Raw genomic sequence first — 22857 nt, 5'->3', positions numbered from 1 at the left:
AAGTTCTTTTTAGCTTTATCTGCTTGTGGTGGAATGAAGAATTAAAGGGAGTTAACTTCGAATTGAATATTCTAAATTTAATCACTTTGGACACGCTCTGTGTTCAGTTGTCTAAATTGAATTTTGAAATGTTTAGTATGAATTACATGTTATTTTGTAGTGGGACAGGGACTGGCAGTGTCCTGGGAAAACAAGCTCAATTGTTTCACTAGCTGGTAATATGTTTGAACTTTGATTTTAGTTTTATCTGCTTGTGAATGAATGTAGAAATAAAGGGAGCTAACATCCGAATGAATTTGTTTTTTTCAAAACAAAATACTTGCAACTATCATGTGAAACAGACCTGAAGCTACTCAATTTTACTTCCACCATTTAAATAAAAACACTCCCAAAGAAGCTATTCAGCAAAATAAATATCCCAAGATGGGTATATGTCCATGTTTAAGCGTAACCTCGTAAATACATGATCCCATGTGTTCGGGCTGTACAAGCTGAGACCAGGATCCAGTCTGAGCCTCCAGCAGGAAACCAACAGGCGGAAGCTGTAAGCCTGCCCTTTCCGATGGCCATATAAATCCTGGGCACTAGACCGTAATTCAACACTCCTGGGTCGACTCTGTTTAGAAAGATCTTGACAGAACCGCTTCCCACAAGTTATCAGAATGATTGTGTCGACAATTTTTCTCAGTTTATTCCTTACTTTCTTATCATGTGAGTGTTTTTTGTTCAAGTCTGTCTTTGTCACTGTCTCAATGTTCGTCTACCGCAGGAATGTAAAAGACTCAGCCATCATTTAATCTGTATTAATGCTCCTGGTTTATTTGTTTTCTTTTTTAAAGGTGTCCAGTCGGAGATTGTTTTGACTCAGCCAGAGGCAGAGACTGGCCGTCCCGCAGGCAGCCTGAAACTGACCTGTAAAACCAGCGGCTTCGATCTTAGCAGCTACTACATGAGCTGGGTCCGACAGGTTCCCGGACAGGGTCTGGAGTGGCTGGTTACCTACTATAGTTCATCCAGCAGTTACTATGCACCAGCGATTAAGAATCGATTTACTGCGTCCAAAGACAATTCAAACAACATTTTCGCGTTGGACATGGGGAACCTGAAGATCGAAGACACCGCCATCTATTACTGTGCAGGAGACCACAGCGAGAGGAACCAGGGCTGCACCCATTCAAAAACAGCTCGACGGAACAGTTTGTCAATTCCATCATAAACTGACGGTTAGTACGAGTTTTAAATGCAATTATACCAACTGCGATCTGAAGCAGACCTCAGGCTGCCTCTTACAAAACTATCAAAGAGGGAATGTATCATTTAAACTAGCAAACTGGTGACACAATTGGACAATGTTTTGGGCATGTCGTATGCACTGCTAACACTTCCATCAATTAAATGCTCGGACAAAATGTTAGTTTTAATATATCTAACCGCTCAGGAAATCACTGCTAATTGTTATGTCAACTATGGCATTAATTCAAAACATGATCAGTACTAAATGGCTCTTTCAAATGAAAATTGAGACCTAGAGTAAAGAACAGAGAATGAGTGTGCTGGTCTACATCATTGTGATACTACAGTGGGTCACAGTGTTGTACACAGCGACATCCTCATACAATAACCACTGACAAGTGATTATCTCAAATTGGTGATTTCTACCATGGCAGGAGCGAGAAATAATGTGAGATGCAATTTAAACACAATCCAGTCGTGTTAGTTTGTACAAATGTATAATTTTTTTCTACCTTTTTCGTGTTGATTGTCAAGTTTAATGCAGACCAAACCTGGAAAAGTATTCCAAGCTTTCAAAGTACAATGAAGAGAAAAAGCTGAAATAATGCACCAAATCATTCTTAGAGGAGTCTGAATCACTGCTTTCCAGGAAGTGAAGAAATTATCTGCATTTTACAGTTTACAGTCTGTCATAGTATTTGACACAACGTGTCTCACAGTGATATAACTGGGGTGACACTGCAATTATGATCATTACAAAAACCTATTCAGCCTCGATTGTTTGAAACTAGTCAGTGATTACTTCTACAAACCGCCTTAACCTGCAGTGCAGTATTAATTCTGTGGGGTTTAATGCCAGTATCACTATTTAATTTGTAAAAGTGTTGGGTAATTATCGATACACCATTTGTGGATTTTGAGAATCAGCTCATGTGTTACTCTGTGAAGTATAAAACAGTATTAAAATTTATCAAGAATGATCAGAACTCACTAGCGCAATTATGTGATGAAAATTTATTGTGACTTTATTTTGCCTGTGGTTCTGAAAATTTAAAATGATAGTAGAATTTTGATTTGTTTTATGCAGAGCTAGTTATTGTGTGACCCAGTCCAGAGAATGTAACACTGTGACTATCTTGGTTACTGGGGCCAAGGGACCATGGTGACAGTGACTTCAGGTAAGAACTATGAACTTTCTTAGTGACTTTTTAAAAACTTTCTATTCATGTGACTAATTTCTGAATTAAATGAAACTCAGATTCTGTGCTGAGTTTGGTTTGGTTCGGATTGATTTTTGTTCAGACTGATTATAGACTTCAGTTAAGGCTCAGCAAATAGCTAAAATGGTGATGATGGAGTCAGTTGCTCTGTGTATCTCTTTTTTTGATCAGATGGGCATTCTGTGTGGCTGGGTTACTTGAAACACTAATGTCTCTTACATAGTCAGCTATAAATAATGTTTAATGTCAGTGACACCCTGACTGTGAGTTTTATTGTCAACAACAAACGCTAAGAATTCAAAGATGTTTGAGATATTACCAAACATGATTAAAATATGCTAAAACATCATTATTCATTTCTTGAATATATGTTCTTACCATGATTATATTTTCTCATTTATTTTGTTGATGACAAGCAGGTTAGAAACTGTCATAAAATGTTCTTGCGGTGCGATATTGCAATTTGTTGATTAGATTCTGAGTTTGTTTTACTTGATTCTGTTGAATTGAGTTGATTGGATTTTGGCTTTGTTTTTACTTGGTTTTGTTGAAGTGTGTTGATTGGTTTTTGAAATTGTTTTATTTGATTCTGTTGAATTGAATTGGTTGGATTCTGATTATGTTTCATTCAAATATGTTGTTTTGAGTTGATTGGATTCTGATTTTATTTTCCTTGATTCTGTTGAATTGAGTTGATTGAATTCTGATTCAGTTTGTGGAATTGATCAGCATTTTCATGCTTTCTGTAATTGGTGTTTTCTTTCTGGTGAGGAGATTGTCTCTCTGGATTACTGTTCATTACCAATATTTGTGAAGTTCTGTTGTTTTTCATGAACCATTTCTGCATTTGTTCAACTTATATGACACATTTTTCTCTGCTTGATTGAAAACATTACATCCATTTGTAACGGTTTGAAAACCAACTTAAGGCAGAAACCCGGAAGTGTGAGAAATGAAAAAAATAAGTTTTTAATGCATTGAATTTTTTTAAAAAAACTCAGTTCTAATTGTAAACTAACTGAATTTTGTTTTGAGTAGCCTCATTCAAAATAAAATTTGGGACTAAAATCTGAAACTGCAGAATTGAACAGATTACGTAATTGAAACTAACTTCAAATTATAATGTGGCAATATTTGTCCATTCAGTAATTTTGTTTTGACCATGAAGTGATTAATCAATATATGCCTTCAACCGCTCTACTGTGTGCTGCACAGGATTGTCATGATCAAGAAGGGTGTGCAGGTTGGAAATAAATTGAACTGTTGCCAGAAACATTACAGCTTTAAGTGTTAAGTCCCCTCACAAACAAGGTTGCTGTTATGACTTGTTATTTCTATTCAATTTAATCATTAGTTTGCTTGATTCTGAGCAGCTTTGTTAGACTTCAATTTGTTTTTTTTGTGTGAGGTTACAGCATGTTCTTGGTTCTGTTGAAAATGTTTGCAGGGCCAGTTCTGCTGCAAACACACCATGTTGTGATCTGGTGATCGTTCATCTGTTGAGGAAGGACTGTGCTTGGGTAACATTAAATGTGTTATATTTGGGAAACCGTTTCTGGTTTCTACATTGTTTTGCAATGTTGACACGGTTGGTGACAGTGAACCGCTCCAGGTTCCTCATTCAATGCAATCAGCATGCGAGTTGAAATTTCATAAAGCCTATTATTAAGTGAAAGGCAAATCGCAAAGGTTTTAGAAATGAAGGGAAAACAGATACCTTCGGGCACCATTTTTACTTAAAAGTAATAATTAAGGATTAATCTAATCCATGCTTTCCAATCCAAATTCAGAACTCCACTATCTTGTTCAATCACAAGGTCTGTCTTTAAACAGTTTACAAGTCATAGAGAAATATAAATAGCATTTCAAAAATCTAATGTTCTAATAGTTCTTGCTCTTGAGCAAAAATGCCTTGACTGTGTTATAATTGATCAAGAAATACCTTTCAATTCCGCTGTACACTACATATATATTTTTCTGACTGGAAAAGATCATTGGCAAAGACCATTTGAAAATTCTGCTCAATTCTATGAAGAACAGATCAGTCTCACTGCTTTGATCAGTTTCATACGTAACTTGAGTTAATTCATTGTTATGTCCCTGATTAAACTGGATTTGCAGGATAAAAATAAAACATTAACTGAATTATTTAATCTGCACAGTGCTTTGTGTTCCCAATCTGTGCATTTTAAATAAATAGTTACATTTTACAAAAAAATATCAACTGAAGACTCCTTCTTTCGGAAACAACTGCTATAGTGAATTATGTGACCAAGGACAAATTTTGAATTAATTAAAATAATCCATTCATGAACTCGCAGGGCAGCATGGTGGCTCAGTGGTTGGCACTGCTGCCTCACAGCGTCAGGATCCCAAATTCGATTCCACCCTCTGGTGACTGCCTGTGTAGAGTTTGCACATTCTCCCTGTGTCTGCGTGGGTTTCCTTCGGGCGCTCTGGTTTCCTACCACAGTCCAAAAGATGGGCAGGTCAGGTGATTTGTGCAATTTAGCACAGCCGTAGTGTTCAGGGATGTCTAGGTTAGAGTGCATTAGTCAGGGGTAAATATAAATTATGGGGAATGGGTCTGGTTGGGCTACTTACTGTTCAGAGGGTCATTGTGGAATTATTGGGCCAAATGGCCTGTTTCCATACTGTAGGAACTCTACTCTTAAAACCATGGGAGTACCTGCTGCAAATATAGAGAATTCATTTTACATCGATGTGTTCAGACGTATGCAGAGTTCACAAATTTGCAGAAGACATGAACTAGAGGATAACGGAGCACATTGTTTATTCAGACAGTGAAAATAGAGTAATATTTATTTTAATTAATATACTTGACCGATTTATTGCCATGTAGCGATCCAAAGGTATCTGCTCACATTTGTTAAGTGTGACAATCGTTTAGATTAGATTTCCTGCAGTATGTATCGGGCCATTTGGCCCAACAAGTCCACACCGACTGTCTGAAGAGTAACCCACCCAGACCCATTCCCCTACCCTATATTTACCCCTGACTAATGCACCTAACACTATGGACAATATAGCATGACCAGTTCACCTGACATGCACATCTTTGGATTGTGGGATGAAACCCACACAGACACAGGGGAGATTGTGTAAACTCCACATCGGCAGTCACCCAAGGCTGGAACCGAGCCTGGGTACCTGGATCTGTGAGGCAGCAGTGCCCACATTTACTTAGACATCCGTTAAAGCGGGCAACTCCAGACAGAAGCATGTTTTCAATTCATACCTTTTTAAACATTTCGTTCATTAAAAGCAGTAAACAAGAAAATGACCTTGCCCTGATTCCTTCAACAGAAATGCTTTCCACACTGGAATGCAGTATTGACTTTATGCAGTGCATGCAAAATCTCCCCAGTTCAAGGAACGTTTTAAGAATATAAGAATATCTGTGCTTTAATTGGCGATATTTCCCACCTCACTCATTTTATTAAATACAATGACTTATTAAGTTTATTAACTCAGTGGTTATTTATGTTCATTATGAACACATTCTCGTTCACATTAATCCACTGGTTAGTTCCTCTGATGAATGTTCAAGTACAGTGAATATATTTGACGTGAGGAGTTGAGCAATGTATCCTCTAGGATTAAGTCTGTTGTACAGTTTATTTCAGTGCTATCTCTGATTAACTTGTCAACGGTCCTGACCATTTGTAAATTGTCCAGTTCGGATCCCTGAATCTCAGACAGTTCAATTTCATCTCGCGCTTCAAAACCATTTTTATCGGCCAGAAATACAATATTCGATTAGGTGCCTCAGAATTGAGAGCCCTGACCATGTTGTTCCAATCAGAACGAACGTTTCAGGAACAAAAGGCAGACAGCAAGAGTTTTGAAATTGGTTGTTGGCAACAAGAGATATTTGACTGAGCGATGCAGATGGAAATATGCTGTATATTTTCATTGTGCCTCAGTTATGCAGGACATGTTTCATGGCACAATGTAGAATCAGAATTTTTTGCATCTTATTATTTGAAAACCTATTATCAGCTTTTAATGTCACTGGCAACGGTCATATTACACTTCAAAACATTTTAATCTTTTTCAGACTAAGTAGACCATCTGGTGCAGCAACATTCACAGGGGAAAGAGGAAGGGAGTTCGAGGTTGGAATCCAGTGACAGTGAATTGATGGTAATGCAATTCCTAGTTTTATTCCTCTGTAATTCCCATAGAGTTTGCACAATTTGGAGCTGCTGTCAAAGTATTCTTGGATAAATGTTGAAATGTTACTTTCATTGGACAAACATTCTGGAACAATTCCTGGTTGTTGGAAGGTGTTAATAACTAACATGGTTTATGTACTGTCAAAACAGGTGGGCTGTGTTCTCTGTGATAGTGTCGAGCTCATTGTGTTCAGGTCTGTTGTGATGTTGTAGTAGTGTCCCTGATTCTGTGCCAGGTGGCCTGTGTTCACTTACAACCTGTTAGAGAGGTATGTAACACCATCTCTTATAAGGTTACTTCAGTGCAAGAAAGCAGATTGAGATGTTTGGGTGTTTGTTGGAATTCCACTCACAGAGGCCAGTGAAATCTATTCAATCGCTGTCCTGACTTGTGTCTCTTAGATATTAAACAGAATTTTGGCAGTTAGCAGCTTTTTCCAGATCAATATTTGTTCACAAGCGTTTGGGCATCGCTAGATGGTGTTAATGGAGTAAGTGCTCACTTTATATTAAACCAGTGCTGTAGCTGAATTTGATTGTTTAGTACGGTGGGGTTCCGCTGAATCCAACACTTGCAGCAGATGGAGATAGCTTTTCAGTTGGTCTTCAATTGCTATCTCCGACCATCCAGTACCTCTGCTAAGAATCCTTTTTCCAACAGGAGTCAAGTCAACGTAATCGCTGTTTATCTCAACAGGTGTGAGCTCTTGTGCCAAAAACATGAAAACAATTTGGTGAAGAGGGGGTCTCTGGATGCGAAAGGTTAACCTTGCCTTCTCTCCACAGGAGCTGCTAGACCTGCTGAGTTTCTTCAGAAATTTCTGTCTTTTATTTTGGTTTTCTAGCATTTAAAGTTTGTTGTTTCATTGAAAAAAGTTCTGTTCGATTAAACACGTTCTTCAGAGAAAAGATGCATTTGAACAAATTGCAAATGTTCAGAGATATTAAATATCAGAGAATCATTGAATTTGAGCGCCCTGATCTCGAGCTGGAGTTTCACAAGAAACTATTATGAAGTAACAACCCACTCCAGAGTGCAGTGGCTGCTGTAATTGGGTGGAAGTTATTTTGATCACTCAAATAGAGAATGTCAATGATCTCGTTCCAAATAATCAACAGAAGTTTTTTTAAAGCATGTGTGAAACAATTAATTTGTTGAAATATTTTAATAAAAAGTGTTCACCGCCAGTGCTAGCTTAACGAATGACACAATGATAGGAAGGTAGGAGCAAGAGGAGGGCACTCAGCCCCTCGAGCTGTTCCACCACTTACTTAGATCATGGAGCGTCTGTGAGCTAAATCCGCAGGTCTCCCTTTGGCTAAAACTCTTTAACACCTTTGATTAACAAGCAAAAACTATCCCAGATTTACTGATTCAGTAAACAAAGGGAGACACCATTTCTGAAAGACATTCCTGTGAGTACTGTGAAACAATGAGGCTGGAATTAATTGCTCATGAAAGTAAACTTTAAATCTCTGACAATTTCCAACTGAAACATCCCAATCATCATATTTCATTAATTTAACACTATACTTCCCTGGAATAAAGAAATATAATGTGTGATTGCCTTGCTAAAAATGAGGGATGCTTGATTCCTATTATATGATTAAGAAATAGCTCTGTTCCTTCAGTGAAAACACAGTCAAATCACACAAAAGGAAACCATGTCATCTTGTGTAGACACACAAATGCCTCAAATAATTTACAATTCTTCCAGTGGTTGTTTGAATCTCTAGACCGGTGTGGAAGTGTCAGACTTTTTATATTGCCTTGAGAAACCAGTTGTCATCAGTCTATTTGAATTGCTGAAGTTTGTGTGGTATTAGCACATTCACAGCGCTGGTAGGAATTGAGTCCCATGGCTGTGATTGAGGAAGAGGAAACTGGCAGGGAAATAGTTGAGAGTCAAGTTGAAGTCTGATTTGGAGGAAAGCTTTCAGGAGAAGCATTTACATACATGTGCGCCCTTATCCTCAAGGGTCACAATTTTGGAACATGCTGCCGAAGGGACATGACAGCATGCAAAATGGAAGCTGAAGAAGGCACCTTGACCCCTCTAGAAGGCTATTCCATTCATGGGATCATCATTAATCTTGCTGCTTACCAATCGTAACAACACTCGATAACATTGAACCTGATTGTTTACTATTCAGCAAAAGAATGGTGAACCTTTGGAATTCTCCACCACAGAAATTGATTGAGGACAAAACATTAAATGATTTCAATAAGAAGATAGATTCCTTCAAAGCTTTAAAAAATGCTACAGATATGTGGGAGAAAGGGAAACAGGCTACAATATTGGTCGAAAGCCATGAAAACATTGAATGGGACATCGTTTGTAGGTTTGTAAGTTTGCATGTAATGCCAACATTGGTGGTATAATTGGCAGTGAAAGTTATCTAAACGTACAATGAGATCTTGATCAGCTGGGCCAATGGGCTGAGGAGTGGCAGAAGGAGCTTAATTTAAATGAACATGACGTGTTGCTTTTTGAGAAGATAAATCAGGTCACAACTTACAGAGTTAATGGTAGGGCACTGGATAGTGATGTTGAACCCTGAGGAACCTGAGGGTTCAGACTCATAGATTCTTGAAAGCGTTGTCTCAAGTACCTAGTGTGTCGAAGGTGTTTGGCACGTGTACCTTCATTGGTCAGCGCACTGAGGGCAGGAGTTAGGGCTTCATGTTGTAACTGTCAAAAACATTGGAATGAACTGCCAGAGGAAGTGGTAAATGCAGAGATAGATCCAACATTTAGAAGACATTTGAACAGCTACAGGAACAGGATAGGTCTGGATGGATATGGGCCAAAGGCAGGCAAGTGGAATTAGTTTAATTTGGGAACCCTGGTCAGCATGGATGAGCTGGACCAAAGGAACTGTTTCTGTGCTGTACGACTTTATGACTCTCTGACTTTATGTTGGAGTAGGCTCAAAGTTGGAAGGTGGTGAGCAAGTGAGGGGCTAGATTAGGCATGTGGGAGAGTTTGGGCTGGTAGGCTGTGAGGTGTTGGCTGGCTGCTGGGTAACCTTGCATGCGCTCTGTCTGGCAAGGTGGCATCAAGGTAAATGGTAATGGTCACAGGATAATTTGTTCGAATTGTGCTTGGTAGGTGAGGGGTAGTTTGAGCTGAAATGCAGGAGGTCTGTCTTTGCCAGGCAGGTTTATGGAGAGGTGGGCAGGATGCCAGGCTGGTTCGTGTAGCGGTGGGCAGAGTGCCAGGATGTTTCAGGGTGGAAGGTCACTGTAATGAAGTGACAGGTGGACGTGTTGTCAAAATGCAAAGCTCGGAGTCTGGCAAAATGGTAGTTTGTAAAGCACAGATGCGAAAGGAGCTAGGATGCAATGTGCACAGGTTGACTTGGGTAAGATGAGAGGTCAGTGATCAAGGGCTGAGGTCATGTCTTGGGTAGTGGGCTTTTGTCAGAGGTTGTGAAAATGATGGTGCCAGGTCCAGTCAGGGCCAGATTCACCATGGGCCAGGTGCAGGGCAGCAGGAGTGTAAATGAGTGAAAGGAATTGAGATCATATGTCCATCTGGAATATAGAATATAGAGCATTACAGTGCAATACAGGCCCTTCAGCCCTCAATGTTGTGCTGACCTGTGGAACCAATCTGAAGCCTATCTGTCCTACACTATTCCATTTTCATCCATATATTTATCCAATGACCTTTAAATGCCCTTAAAGTTGGCGAGTGTACTATTGTTGCAGGCAGTGCGCTCCATGCCCCTACTCCTCTCTGAGTAAAGAAACAACCTCTGACATCTATCATCTATGTCCTCTCCTGCTAGCCATCACTATTCAAGGAAAAAGACTTTCACTTTCCACCCTCTGTTTATCTTTTATGTCTCAATTAAGTCACCTCTCAATCTTCTTCTCTCAAACAAAAACAGCCTCAAGACCCTCATCCTTTCCTCATTAAACGTTCCCTCCATACCAGACAACATCCTGGTAAACCTCCTCTGATCTCTTCCAAAGCTTCCACATTCTCTCTATAATGTGGTGACCAGAACAGTGCACAATACTCCCAAGTGTGGCCACACCAGAATTTTGTACAGCTGCAGCCTAACCTCGTGGTTCTGAAACTCAGTCCCTCTATTGATGAAAGCCAACAGAAAGTATGCCTTCTAAATAACTCTTATCAAACTGTCTGGCAACTTTTAGGGATCTATGTACATGGACACCGAGATCTCTCTTCTCAGCTATACTACCAATATGGATTGCCTTGGATGTGTTTTGTGTGATAGGGGTTGTGTGTTCCGGGCATGAATGGGTAGGGTTTGTCAATGTGAGTGGAAATTTAGGTCCAGACAGAGTAAGTGCAGTGGTTAGTCTGAAAGATGAGGTTTGGTGGTGAACTGTGTGTCAATTTGATAGTTATTAAAGTTAAAGATTACCAGTTCATTTCTCAAATCATATTTACGTAAATACTCAGCTGTAACACTCCAAAGTCTCTGAACCTTAATGCTCCTCCATTTTTCAGAGGCCTCCAGAATTCAGATAATTGTAAATTAGATGTTTCAACTTCCAGACAATTGGCATGAGTTCAGCCGTGACAGCCCTCCTCCCAGTCCCAGTGCTCAGCTCCTGCCTGTGCTGCTGCTGCAGTGACCTTCCTCCCAGAGAGAACATTCTGCCTTGCATTGATAAGTGAGGAAGGCTCACTGGACCTGATTTCCATGTATGGGGACGGCAAACACGAGGGGACACAACTTTAAAGTGAGGGGAGATATGTATAAGACAGATGTCAGAGGTAGTTTCTTTACTCAATGAGTAGTAAGGGAATGGAATGCTTTGCCTGCAACGGTAATAGATTCGCCAAGATTAAGTCATCATTGGACAGGTTTGGATGCTGCCTGAACTGCTGTGCTCTTCCAGCACCACTAATCCAGAATCGGATTTCCAGCATCTGAAGTCATTGTTTTTACCTAGGCATACAGACGTACATGGAATAGTGTAGGTGGGATGGACTTCAGATTCGTATGACATCGAGGGCCGAAGGGCCTGTATTGCACTGTAATGTTCTATGTTCTATGATTCACTCTGATTTCTCTCCGAGGGTACTGCCAGCGGTTGGGTATTTCCAGCAGCACGGTACCTAGTGGGACAGCACGCTGGTTCCGTGGTTAGTGCTGCTGCCTCACAGTGCTAGGGACTCGGGTTCCATTCCAGCCTCGGGTGACTGTCTGTGTGGAGTTGGCACTTTCTCCCCATGTCTGTGTGCGTTTCCTCCCACAGTCCAAAGATGTGCAAGCTGGGGGAATTGCAAATGTCGTGTTCAGTGATTGGGAGGTTCGGTGCATTAGTCAGGGTTAACTGTAGCAAAATAGGGTAGGGGAATAGGTCTGGATGGGTTACTTTTCAGAGGGTGGGTGTGGACTTGTTGGGCCAAATGGCCTGTTTGCACACAGTGTAGAATTTCGATGAATCTGCATTTCCTTGGTTTGTATTTTGTGAAAGTTCTTTGCTCTTCACAGCAATCCAGTGAAAGTGTCAGTTGGTGAGATCTTCAAAGTTACTGGGGTGGGATCAGGATGTTCTTCTTCCTAAATTATACGGTAATGGTCAAGGTCAAGGGCATGTTTCTAAAGAAGGAACCAATGATCATGATCAGCAATTGGTAGGAAACAAAACTAAACTCCAGTTACGCTGTAGACTCAGTGGGAGCAGACTGGCAAACGTTTACAGCTGAGGATACGTTTGAGTAACTGATAAGGTCAAATGGACAGAAACTAACATGCTCAATTGGTCATTCTATTGTAGAGACACCATCTTCCCCCACGCTTTATGGCCTGGTCTCCTCCTGTCAGGAGCACGACACCGGTTCTGCGACCTTTGGTTGTTTGGCGATGGACTATTCCCCTGACGTCACCAAGGTAACCTGGAAGAAAGGTGGGGAGTTAATCACGACTGGATTGAAGACTTACCCATCAGTGAGAAACAAGAAGGGAACCTACACCCTGAGCAGCCAGTTAACCCTGCCCGGGTCAGCGGCAGATTGTTCCAGCAAAATCTACTGTGAGGTTCAACACAGCGGGTCACACAACATCAAAGAAATGCCATGTCCAGGTATGTGTTGTGGGAACTGAGATAAACAGAGCATTTGGGATTAATATGAAGAAGGCATTATTTATAACCGTTTTCACAGAATCACCTTATACAGCACAGGAACAAGGCCCTTTGATCCATCCAGTTCACCCCTATCAATAACAGCCACCTAACTATTCCAGTCTCATGTGCCAGCACATGATCCATTGCCTTGTGTGACTTGCCCTTGCAAGGATGCATCGCAATACTTCATACCTATTATGAGGGGCTCAGTCTCTACATGACTTATAGGTGCTGAGCTCCAGGCTAACACCACCCTCTGTTTGATTTTGTTTTCCCCTGAGATCCACTTGGAAGCTCCTGGCCTTCCCTTCTCTCTCCATCAAGGGGAAAGGTTTCATCCAGTTTACCCTGTCTGTGCCTAACATAATTCTAGACATCATGATAATCTTCTCCCTAATTCTCCTCTGCTCCAAGGAAAACCCCTGTCTATCTAAACTAGTTTCATAACTGAAACCCTCCAACCCAGGCAAGATCCTGGCAAATCTCATCAATACTGCCTTCAGTGTAATCACATTCCTTCGATAACATGCATACAACGCTTCAGTATGGCCTAACCAGTGTTCTATTAAGTTCCAGTATCATCTCCCTACTCTTCATTGTCAATGTCTCGGCTCATAAAAGCAAATATCCTCTCACCTTCTTAGCCTCTTTATCCAGACGACACAGTACTATAGGGGATCGGTGGGTACATGCACCAAAGATCCTCAGGCCTTTCCAGGGTTCCATCATTCAAAACGTCATACCTCACAGATTCTTCTGCCGAATTACATCACCTTACATTTATGCAGAATAATTTCCATTTGCAACTTCTCTTCAAATACAACCAACCCTTTTATATCCTCCTGCAATCTAAAGCCATTATGCTCATGACTTACCAACATGACAGTTTTCATTTCATCTGTGAATTCACTGGTTAATCCTCCTAAATTTGAGTCTTAATCATTAGTATGTAAGAGAAATAACAAGGAAATCAAACCAATCCCTCCAGAGCACCAGGAGACATAGATTTCCAGTCACGCAGACACCCGATGACTATTATCCCCTGCTCCCACCACTCAGCCAGTTCTCGATCCAATCTGTCAAATTAACTCAGATCCCATTGGCTCTGATTATTTCTATCATCTGGACATCGAGTTATCTTTCTGAAAACTACTATCAAATTCTTACACATGACTTCCTCTCAATAAAACCGTGCTGAAAATTGTTGATTTATCTTCCAAATGAAGATTAATTTCACTTCTCAATAGTTTCCCTCCCACTGAGATGAGCTTGACAGATCTGTGTTTTCATTATTTATACCTTCCTTCGTCCTGCATCACAGTGCAACGTTGGCTGATCTGCACTCACTTGGCACAACTGCTGTGGCCAGACAGGAATTCTAAATTATTGTCAGCGACCCAACTATTTCATCCTTTGCATCGCTCAACAGCTCGGTATACTTTTCATCTGCCCTGGAAATATAACCACTTTTCATTCAGCAAGACAACACAGAACATCACGTCATGTGTCCTAATTTCGGAAAACTACATCACAACACCCCTCCATGATTTTGTCCCCACATTGTCCCTCTTACTCGTGAACACTGGCACAACACGTTCGTTTTGACCACAAGCTAATCCTCCGGCTCCACTCCAATAATACACTTAATGAGCATTACTATTTCCAGAATAATTCTTTTATTATGAATTAGCGTGTAACTTTTAAAAATATTTTCCTTTATTTTGACTGCTATTATTTTCTCATGGTCCCTTTTGCTCTTCTAATTCCTGTCTTTCAAACTCCCCCTTGCACGTTCTGTACTCCATACTAATTCCGATTGTTTTGAGATTTCAGTATAGACCTGAAGCCTCCCTTGTTTCTCTTTATCTCCCCCTCCATGCCCTTTGGTGTCCAGAGCCCACTGCATTCTTGGTCCCAGGGAAATGTCCTCCCTGTGATTTTCTTATCTCTCTCTTAAATGTGTCACACTGCTCTGACTCAGATTTACCAATAAGTGTCAGCTTCCAGTCCACTCTGGTCAAGTCATTACCTGATCTTACTAAAATTGTCCTTCCCTTTTTCAGAACTTTGGGCCAATTTCTATTCCTTTGCAGTACAATCTGAAATCCAACTGATTTACGATGACTGTCTGCAAAGTGCTCCACCATTGAGGTTTTACCCACTGGGTCGACTTCATTCCCTAAAGTTAAGTCCAGATTCACCCCTCTCTTGCAAGGTCTGGATTAAAATTCTCAGTATTAAACACATACTTTGTTAAAATATTCTCCTGGGGGCATTTTCATAATTCTGCTCCCTCTAAATTTTTGACAAAATGAATATCCAAGCCTATGCTGAGGAAGTTAAAAACCTCTTTTCTCATTCCCCTATTTAATTTACATTTCTCTGAAATTTGCCCATGTATGTTCACTTGCTCTTTTGGACCTGTAGTAAGGTCTATCGCGCTCTCCCAGTAGTTACGTTTGCTGTATTTTGGTTTTGAAGTACTGTCCATTTGCCTTTGTTCGAGGAGGTATCAATGGTTTAATTTCTCTTTACAGCCTAAAATACTCTTGTCAGAATTGCGACAGAAGCAACATTCTGTACCGCACACCCCCAGCCCTCATCCTTTTCCATCTTTCCCTGTCTCGCCTGAAGGCACTAAATCCTGGAATATTGAATAGCCCACTCTTGCGCCGCTCTCAATATGTCTCCGTGATAGCAACCGCATCATTTCCTCATTTATGCCGGTAATTCATCTGCCTTGTTCATCAGACTCTGTCATTAAAACGAATACCATCCAACGTTGCTATCTCCCTTTTGATGTTACCGGCCTATAGTTTCTATGCCTCCTTGACTCCCTTGCTGTGTCCTATAATTTTAGCCTTTCACATTGTCCTGCTGATCTTTCTGTGTGGATCCCAGCTTCTCCAGCACTCTGCACAATTATGATTCTTGTATCCATTAACCACAAGAAACCTTGATATATGAGAACTGATTGTATTTGTTCTGAAATTCGTCAGATAATTTATGCAATGTGTTTCCTAAAGATCCTCTCCCACCAACCCTTCTCCTAACTGTGAGCTCCAGTGAAGAAATCGCAAGCAGCAAGTTTGCAACCGTCGTCTGTTCAATCATCGATTTCCATCCGAAGTCAATCTCCGTGAGTTGGTTGAAAAATGGCCGACCCTTGGATTCTGGCTTCTTCACGTCTCCCGTGTGTGAGGCAAATGGGAACTTCTCGGTGACGAGTCGGCTGATGGTCCCTTCTGGTGAATGGTTCAACAGCGCAGTCTATACCTGCCAGGTCACTCATGGAGAGAACATTCAAAGTAAAAACATCACCGCACTCCAAGGTAAGAGACACACACTGAGAGAGCTACAAATCATTCTAAACTCTGATGTGAATCAAACACGCTCATTTATCAGGCGTAGTAAACAGTACGGTACAGCTTCTCGTTTCCCAACATGCCACATATCGCATTTCAGTTTGAGTGTTACATTAGCATCGCTCATGACTCAACATTTTGGCAAGTCAGAAAAGCATGTTTCCTCTCTGTTGAAGATAGATATATAGACAGTGAGCTTTGTTAAATAGTTTATTGCCTGACCATGCTGGGAGAGGCGTTCAGAGGGCCGCTTCAAGGATAAGTTTGGGGGTGGAGGGGGGGATATTGGAGAGATATCTGATTGAAACATAGAAAATACTGAGAGACTGAGGTCGAGTGAACGTGGAATAGATGTTTTGACTGGTAGGCCAGACTAGGACCCAAGGGCACAGTCTCAGGGTCAAAGGGGCACCGTTTGGAACTGAGATGTGAGGAGAAATGTCTTCAGCCAGAGGGTGATGAGGCTGTGGAACTTGTTGCTGCAGAGGGCTGTGGAGGCCAGGCCATTGTGTATTCAAGACAGAGATAGATCGGCTCTTGTTTAGAGAAGACAGTAGAATAGCTGTAGCCCGAAACGTCGATTTTCCTGCTCGTCGGATGCTGCCTGACCTGCTGTGCTTTTCCAGCATCATTCTGATCTAAACTCTGGATTGGCCGTACAGCCTTATTCTGATCCTCTATCTTATGATGTTGTGGTCTCAAAAAGACGTGGTTAAAATATGCAGTGACCCTTACTTGAAAATAAATCAAAATGCGTTCAATGCTTCATTCCCTGCTCAGGAATGACCTGTTGGCCTTGGACATTGTACAACATCGATTTTTATCTGGTACTGAGCTCTTTAACTTCATTTATGGGATCAGACCACAGTCCAAGTGGGTATCACATCAACTGGGATAAACGTGATCTCTCTGAGCTTCTTTAAGATGCTCTCTGTAATTAGTGGATGAGGCAGGAGAATAAATTCTGGTAAGAACGGTCCAATAGGGATGAATGAACGAGGAACTCGAGACAGGCTGATTTAGCCTGGTTTGGGGTAGCAATGTTTACACAGTGAGTAGTGGATGTCTATAAAATTAGTGCACATTTCCATTGCGTTTGTAGATTAATTTAAGACGCTTTTGTTTGTTTTTTTCTCCCCTGCTCTATGAAGAAATTTAAAAATGCACCTTGGTAAATAAAGTGAAAGTACAGACCAGTTATGAACAAACTGAATGGAGGGAAAGACTTAAGGAGATGGGTGTCCTTCTCGATATCCAATGCTGTACTCAATGTCTTGTTTTCCGATCTACTCCAAACACAGCTCACGAGGAACAATGACATAAATTAGAGAATGACATCACACCAGTAAGGCAAAGTGTTTTTGATCACATTAAATATAATGAACAGAATTTCCATGGCTGTCACCGCTCCTGTAACACGTTAGAACTCTGCAAAGAGAATAATTATTATTTATTATAATTTGACTAAAATGTAGGATGTGATTTGGCAGTCAGCGTGACCAGCAGCATTTGCACCTAAGGGTTATGAACATAGAAATGAACTCATTATGTTGAGATTACTCTTGTCACAAGTATCAATAGATGGTGTTAAGTGAGAGACAGACTCTGAAAGAAAGGTAATTCCATGGGTTACATGATGGTATCTTCGATTATTTTATTTTTTTTCAGGTTTCACTTGTTACAAAGCCAGTGTTCTTTAGGAGTAATTACACAGGGTATGTTATAGGTAATCACAAATCAAAATACATCAACAACAGTAAGCATCGTTTCAGCAATAGTTGGAGTTGCCATTTTGAAGGTGGTGTCTTCACCCTGTGAAGAAGTAATCTGAAGATTGACTGTTTGTATCATAAAGGGGCATTTTTCATTGACTTTGATTTTTGTTTCATAGAAGATACCGAGTGCCACTCTAACACAGTTAAAATCCTCCCACCGCCAGTAGAACAAGTCTTACTGGAGGCGACGGTGACGTTAACCTGCATTGTGTCCAATTTTCCTTCTGGAGTCAACGTGACCTGGAAACAAGAAAAGAAGCCTCTGAAAACAGAGATTGCTGACCAGCCTGGACAGAATCCCAACAGCGTGATCAGCAAATTAGACATTTCTACTGAAGCCTGGCTGAGTGGCGTTATTTTTGAATGTGTGGTGTACCATCAGAATCTACCGACTCCGCGGAGAGACTCCATCCATAAGGAGAAAGGTGAGCGGTGAGATTAAAGCACAAAGGATCCCATGTGTAATCCAGATCCAGTTACATCAATGTCAGGCTGTGATTGGTAATGAACAAATACCATTGGGAGTATTAATGATGCATCTGAAGACAGGATAGCTAGGTAGCTGATTAAGAAAAAGATGGACCAAAGGATATTGTATTCTGATTCAGTCAGATAAAGTGGGAAGAAGCCTGGGTTGTGACGTCACCATCAGCAATGACAGTTGGACAGAATGTCCTTGTTGTGGGCTGGAAACATGGAGGCAACTTTCACATTAAACTCGACTTTTTTTTACTGGACAGAATGTGTACCATTCTGCTCCTTTAGTAAACGGAAGTGAATAAATCCCAAATTAAACATGGCATATTTTAATATTTAGTGAAATTGTGATTATTGGTTCAGCATTTTTTGGTTGATTTATATTTGTCTCAAATATTTTGCAGTGATTAATCCGCTGGAGCCATCAGTGTCGGTCCTCCTGCCACCAACAGAAGAAATCTCCGCTCAGAGGTTTCTCTCCCTCACCTGTTTAGTGAGAGGTTTCTCCCCCCGAGAGATCTTCGTCAAGTGGACAAACAATGACAAGCCGGTGAATCCCAGTAACTACAAGAACACTGAGGTGATGGCGGAGAGTGACAACATCTCCTTCTTCATGTACAGCCTGTTATCCATTACAGCGGAGGAGTGGGCCAGCGGTGCTTCTTACTCCTGTGTGGTGGGACATGAAGCGATTCCACTGAAGATCATCAACAGAACAGTCGATAAATCCAGCGGTAAACCAAGTTTTGTAAACATTTCGCTTGCACTGATGGACACTGTTAATTCATGTCAATAAAAATCTCAAAGTTGCATTTAATAATTCAACAGAAGTAATAGAAGTGTTTTTTTTTCCTCCAGTTGTGAGTTAAATACTGAATTAATTGTTTCCTACCCTGACTTCCATTCCATCTGTGTAGTTAAAGTGGATTATTAACAGGTCTAGGACAAGTGTCTTGTGCAGTTAATGTTCTCTGCTCAGATACACCCTGGGTCAGAGACAGAGTAAAGCTCACTCATTGCAGGATTCCGCCAAATACCTTATCCATCCTAAATCCCTCTGTGACAAAATCTGACAATGTCCATTTTATGTCAAGGGTAGACCACGAGTTATGACATTGGTGTTCTTGAATCCCCCGATTGGACACTCTGACAAAATTCATGTCAGTTTTAAACTGCCACATTGCACCAATTGGAAATGTAAATTTAAGACACGTAAAAATTAAATTTGATTGGAACATACCAATCGTAAATAGTGCAGAACAGTTTGAATGTAACCTTTGTTTCTGGGGAACTGCCAGGGATCTTGCACCAGCGCATGAGTTGACAGAATGTATCTTCACTTTCACACCAAAGAGAATCAACAGATAAGTTGTCGTGAAGCAGAGGGGAGGGGAACGATGAATGGTCTGTCCTCGTGCTCCCTGTGAAGAGTTTTCATGGAAGATGTCCTCTGTAATGTAACCCAGTTACTAACAGGAACAGTCAGTTTCTTGCTTACTGTCCAAAGATTTAACATTTCCATGCAAAATAATACCTTTGAAGCATGTTGGACATGCTTGGCTCTGTTAACAAATGTTTAACATTGATTCCCATAATCCAAAACTGGTGTTTGCATCGTCCCAGTTTGTATTCCATAGGTTTGTCTCAATTTTCTGGAGCACATGGGATCAATTCTGGTATTCGAATACCTGATATCATTTTGTTTCACATACAGAACACAAGTCGACATTTTCTAATACATATATTCAGAAATGTTATCTCTTGGGCAGTGGGGATTTGAACTCAAGACTTTTCTCTCAGAGACAGAAATTCTATCACTGCAACAGAAGTGTTGCTCATAAAACACTTATCTGTCCATGACAATGGGAAATGTTTCCTACAACACCAAGGTCAGATCTAATTATGGACAATCCATAAAAATTAGAACAATAAATTAGAATAATAAAAATTGCAGTCTGGTATAAGAGCAGATACAGAGAGATGATCACAAATACACTCGTAATGACACATATACGAGCTTTCACCTAAAGACACATATTTATGTGCACACTTAAATGTGCATATAGATAAGATGTCACACATGCATACTCACACAGAGGCACACATGCAAGTGGCACTTGAACACTCTCTAAGCTCATACAAAAACTCACATATACCGAATGAAAATCATTTGCACAAATGAACAGGGGTACTCACACATAACCATGAGAAACATAGACACACGGTAACACACAAATACATTTACATTCATACAGCACAATGCGTATAGACATACACACATGAACACAGATACAAATTCCAAAAAATATCCTCCCACTTGTCAACTCACACAGGCACGTAAGTGCACAGAGATAAATATTAATATCATAATTTTCCCATTTTCAGAATCACAAACATATAATGACAGAGGCAGCTTAATTAGTTATTTTTAAACCACATTGATCAGCATGGATACAATATCACATGTACACACAAATTCAGAGTCTCACATGCAGATACACAAGTGCATAGATCAACAAATAGAGGGGCGTTTATTAAATAAGGATAATGGGTACAAGCATCAGCAAGCATCCACAAACAATAACACAAACAAGCTTATCAGGAGATGGTTTAGGAAAGATTGCCACACAAGCAAACATCATCATATAAATATAAACATCCATCAAAGCATAACATTGCATGCTAACATTTATTAAGCATAAACATGAAAATAACCTAGTTGTAGGTAGGATCTGAAACGGACACATAAGCACACATTTTAGATAGCACTAATGAAAAGTGAACACTCACAAAGACATTACAAGATAAGCATAGGGGCAGCAACGAAGTGGAATATTAGCATAAAGATGCTTACAGAATGTAAAAAGACCAAAATTTAGGTGCACAAACACATGAGCACACCAGCAGTAAAGGAACAGGAATATGTTTATTCACGCACAGACTCCAACATGGGCAAGAGTGAAGTAAGAGACTCTCATAACCACATACACAAACATTAAAGGAAAATCAAACACACCAAGCAGTTGATCAAATAAATTAAGGGACACATGTACAAACACTTATTCCGAAATGTACAGATCCTACAAACAAAAATATGAAGCAATGTCCTGACTGTGATGTCACTTATATTCATGATTTGCCAAACAATTGGTCACCAATACATAAAGATGAGAACCACATTTGAACTTTTATTCAGTGATGGCCACAATTTTCAACTAAAGTGCTGTCACAGCCTATATTTAAAATGTAATGATTCAATTAAAATAATCATTAGTTATCAGCATTCCTCAAATAATAATATCCTTAAATAATAGATTGAAAGAAAAATAATTTAAAACGTTCTGACATGGACAATGAAGAAAGAACATGTGCAGTTAGTATTTGTAATTTCTTGCTGAGAGTCAATAATGCACTAATAGATACAGATAAGAGTCACACTTGAGAAATACCTGACTGCTTTATGAAGATGTAATGCTCTCTAATTACATGACTTGGATGCAGATAGATCGATCTGGATCAATAAACAATCTAAATAGTTTCTCTCGGCTTTATATTCATAGATTCAATAGATCGCACTTGGATTGAAGACTATGAGGATGATAACAGCAACATCTGGACAACTGCTTCCACGTTCATCACCTTGTTTTTCCTGAGTATTTTCTACAGCGCTGCCGTCACTCTGGTGAAGGTGAGAATAATCACATCTTTCTCATTCCAAGCAGCCCAATATGTTTTGTGAAATGTCTAAGTGTGCCATTGAATAAACATTAAATCTGAACGTCCCTGATCATAAATATCTGCGTCATTGCTTTATCTCTCTTTTCCAGGTTAAGTGAATGAATTGTGGACCCCCTTGATTTTCCTGATCTGCTTATCAAGGTCTCTGAATTCCCAATCTACAATCTGTCCTGTTGCTGACTCTAACAGTGAGATTACTTCAGTTTATCAGCGTGTAACTGAGACAATTATTGATGGATTTTCCTTTTTACTTTGATATCTTTGAGATGGTTGTGGTTGGAAGAATTTGTACCTTCCCAGTTGTTTGAAGCCCATTTGTTTTGCTTTTATTAGTTCCTTACTCAGAATGGTTACCTACCCTTTCTGATGAGCCTTAGTACTCCCTTTCTTGTGACTGTTACTGATGTAACCCTTTCTGATGAGCCTGAGTACTCCCTTTCTTGTGACTGTTACTGATGTAACCCTTTCTGATGAGCCTTTGTACTCCCTTTCTTGTGACTGTTACTGATGTAACCCTTTCTGATGGGCCTTAGTACTCCCATTCTTGTGACTGTTACTGATGTAACCCTTTCTGATGAGCCTTAGTCCTCTTATTCTTGTGACTGTTACTGATGTAACCCTTTCTGATGAGCCTTTGTACTCCCATTCTTGTGACTGTTACTGATGTAACCCTTTCTGATGAGCCTTCGTACTCCCATTCTTGTGACTGTTACTGATGTAACCCTTTCTGATGAG

The 22857-nt window shown here is 40.2% G+C and overlaps 2 gene segments (V, D, J or C); both read left to right on the top strand.

The window, feature by feature from the left end:
- Window positions 1–609: 609 nt before the first annotated feature.
- LOC140483969 (Ig heavy chain V region-like) lies at window positions 610–6592 on the top strand. The segment is given in 3 exon segments: window positions 610–711; window positions 840–1223; window positions 6535–6592. Coding segments are annotated over 2 exon segments (426 nt in total).
- On the top strand, window positions 6547–22551 carry LOC140483968 (Ig heavy chain C region, membrane-bound form-like). The segment is given in 7 exon segments: window positions 6547–6620; window positions 12420–12725; window positions 15794–16099; window positions 18024–18332; window positions 18789–19118; window positions 21945–22072; window positions 22212–22551. Coding segments are annotated over 6 exon segments (1302 nt in total).
- The last annotated feature ends 306 nt before the right edge of the window (window positions 22552–22857 follow it).

The sequence above is a fragment of the Chiloscyllium punctatum genome, chromosome 12 (assembly GCF_047496795.1).
Source record: "Chiloscyllium punctatum isolate Juve2018m chromosome 12, sChiPun1.3, whole genome shotgun sequence".
Taxonomy (NCBI): Eukaryota; Metazoa; Chordata; class Chondrichthyes; order Orectolobiformes; family Hemiscylliidae; genus Chiloscyllium; species Chiloscyllium punctatum.
Note: the sequence above shows the minus strand (reverse complement) of the source record. Positions and strands in the feature narration are given on the sequence as shown.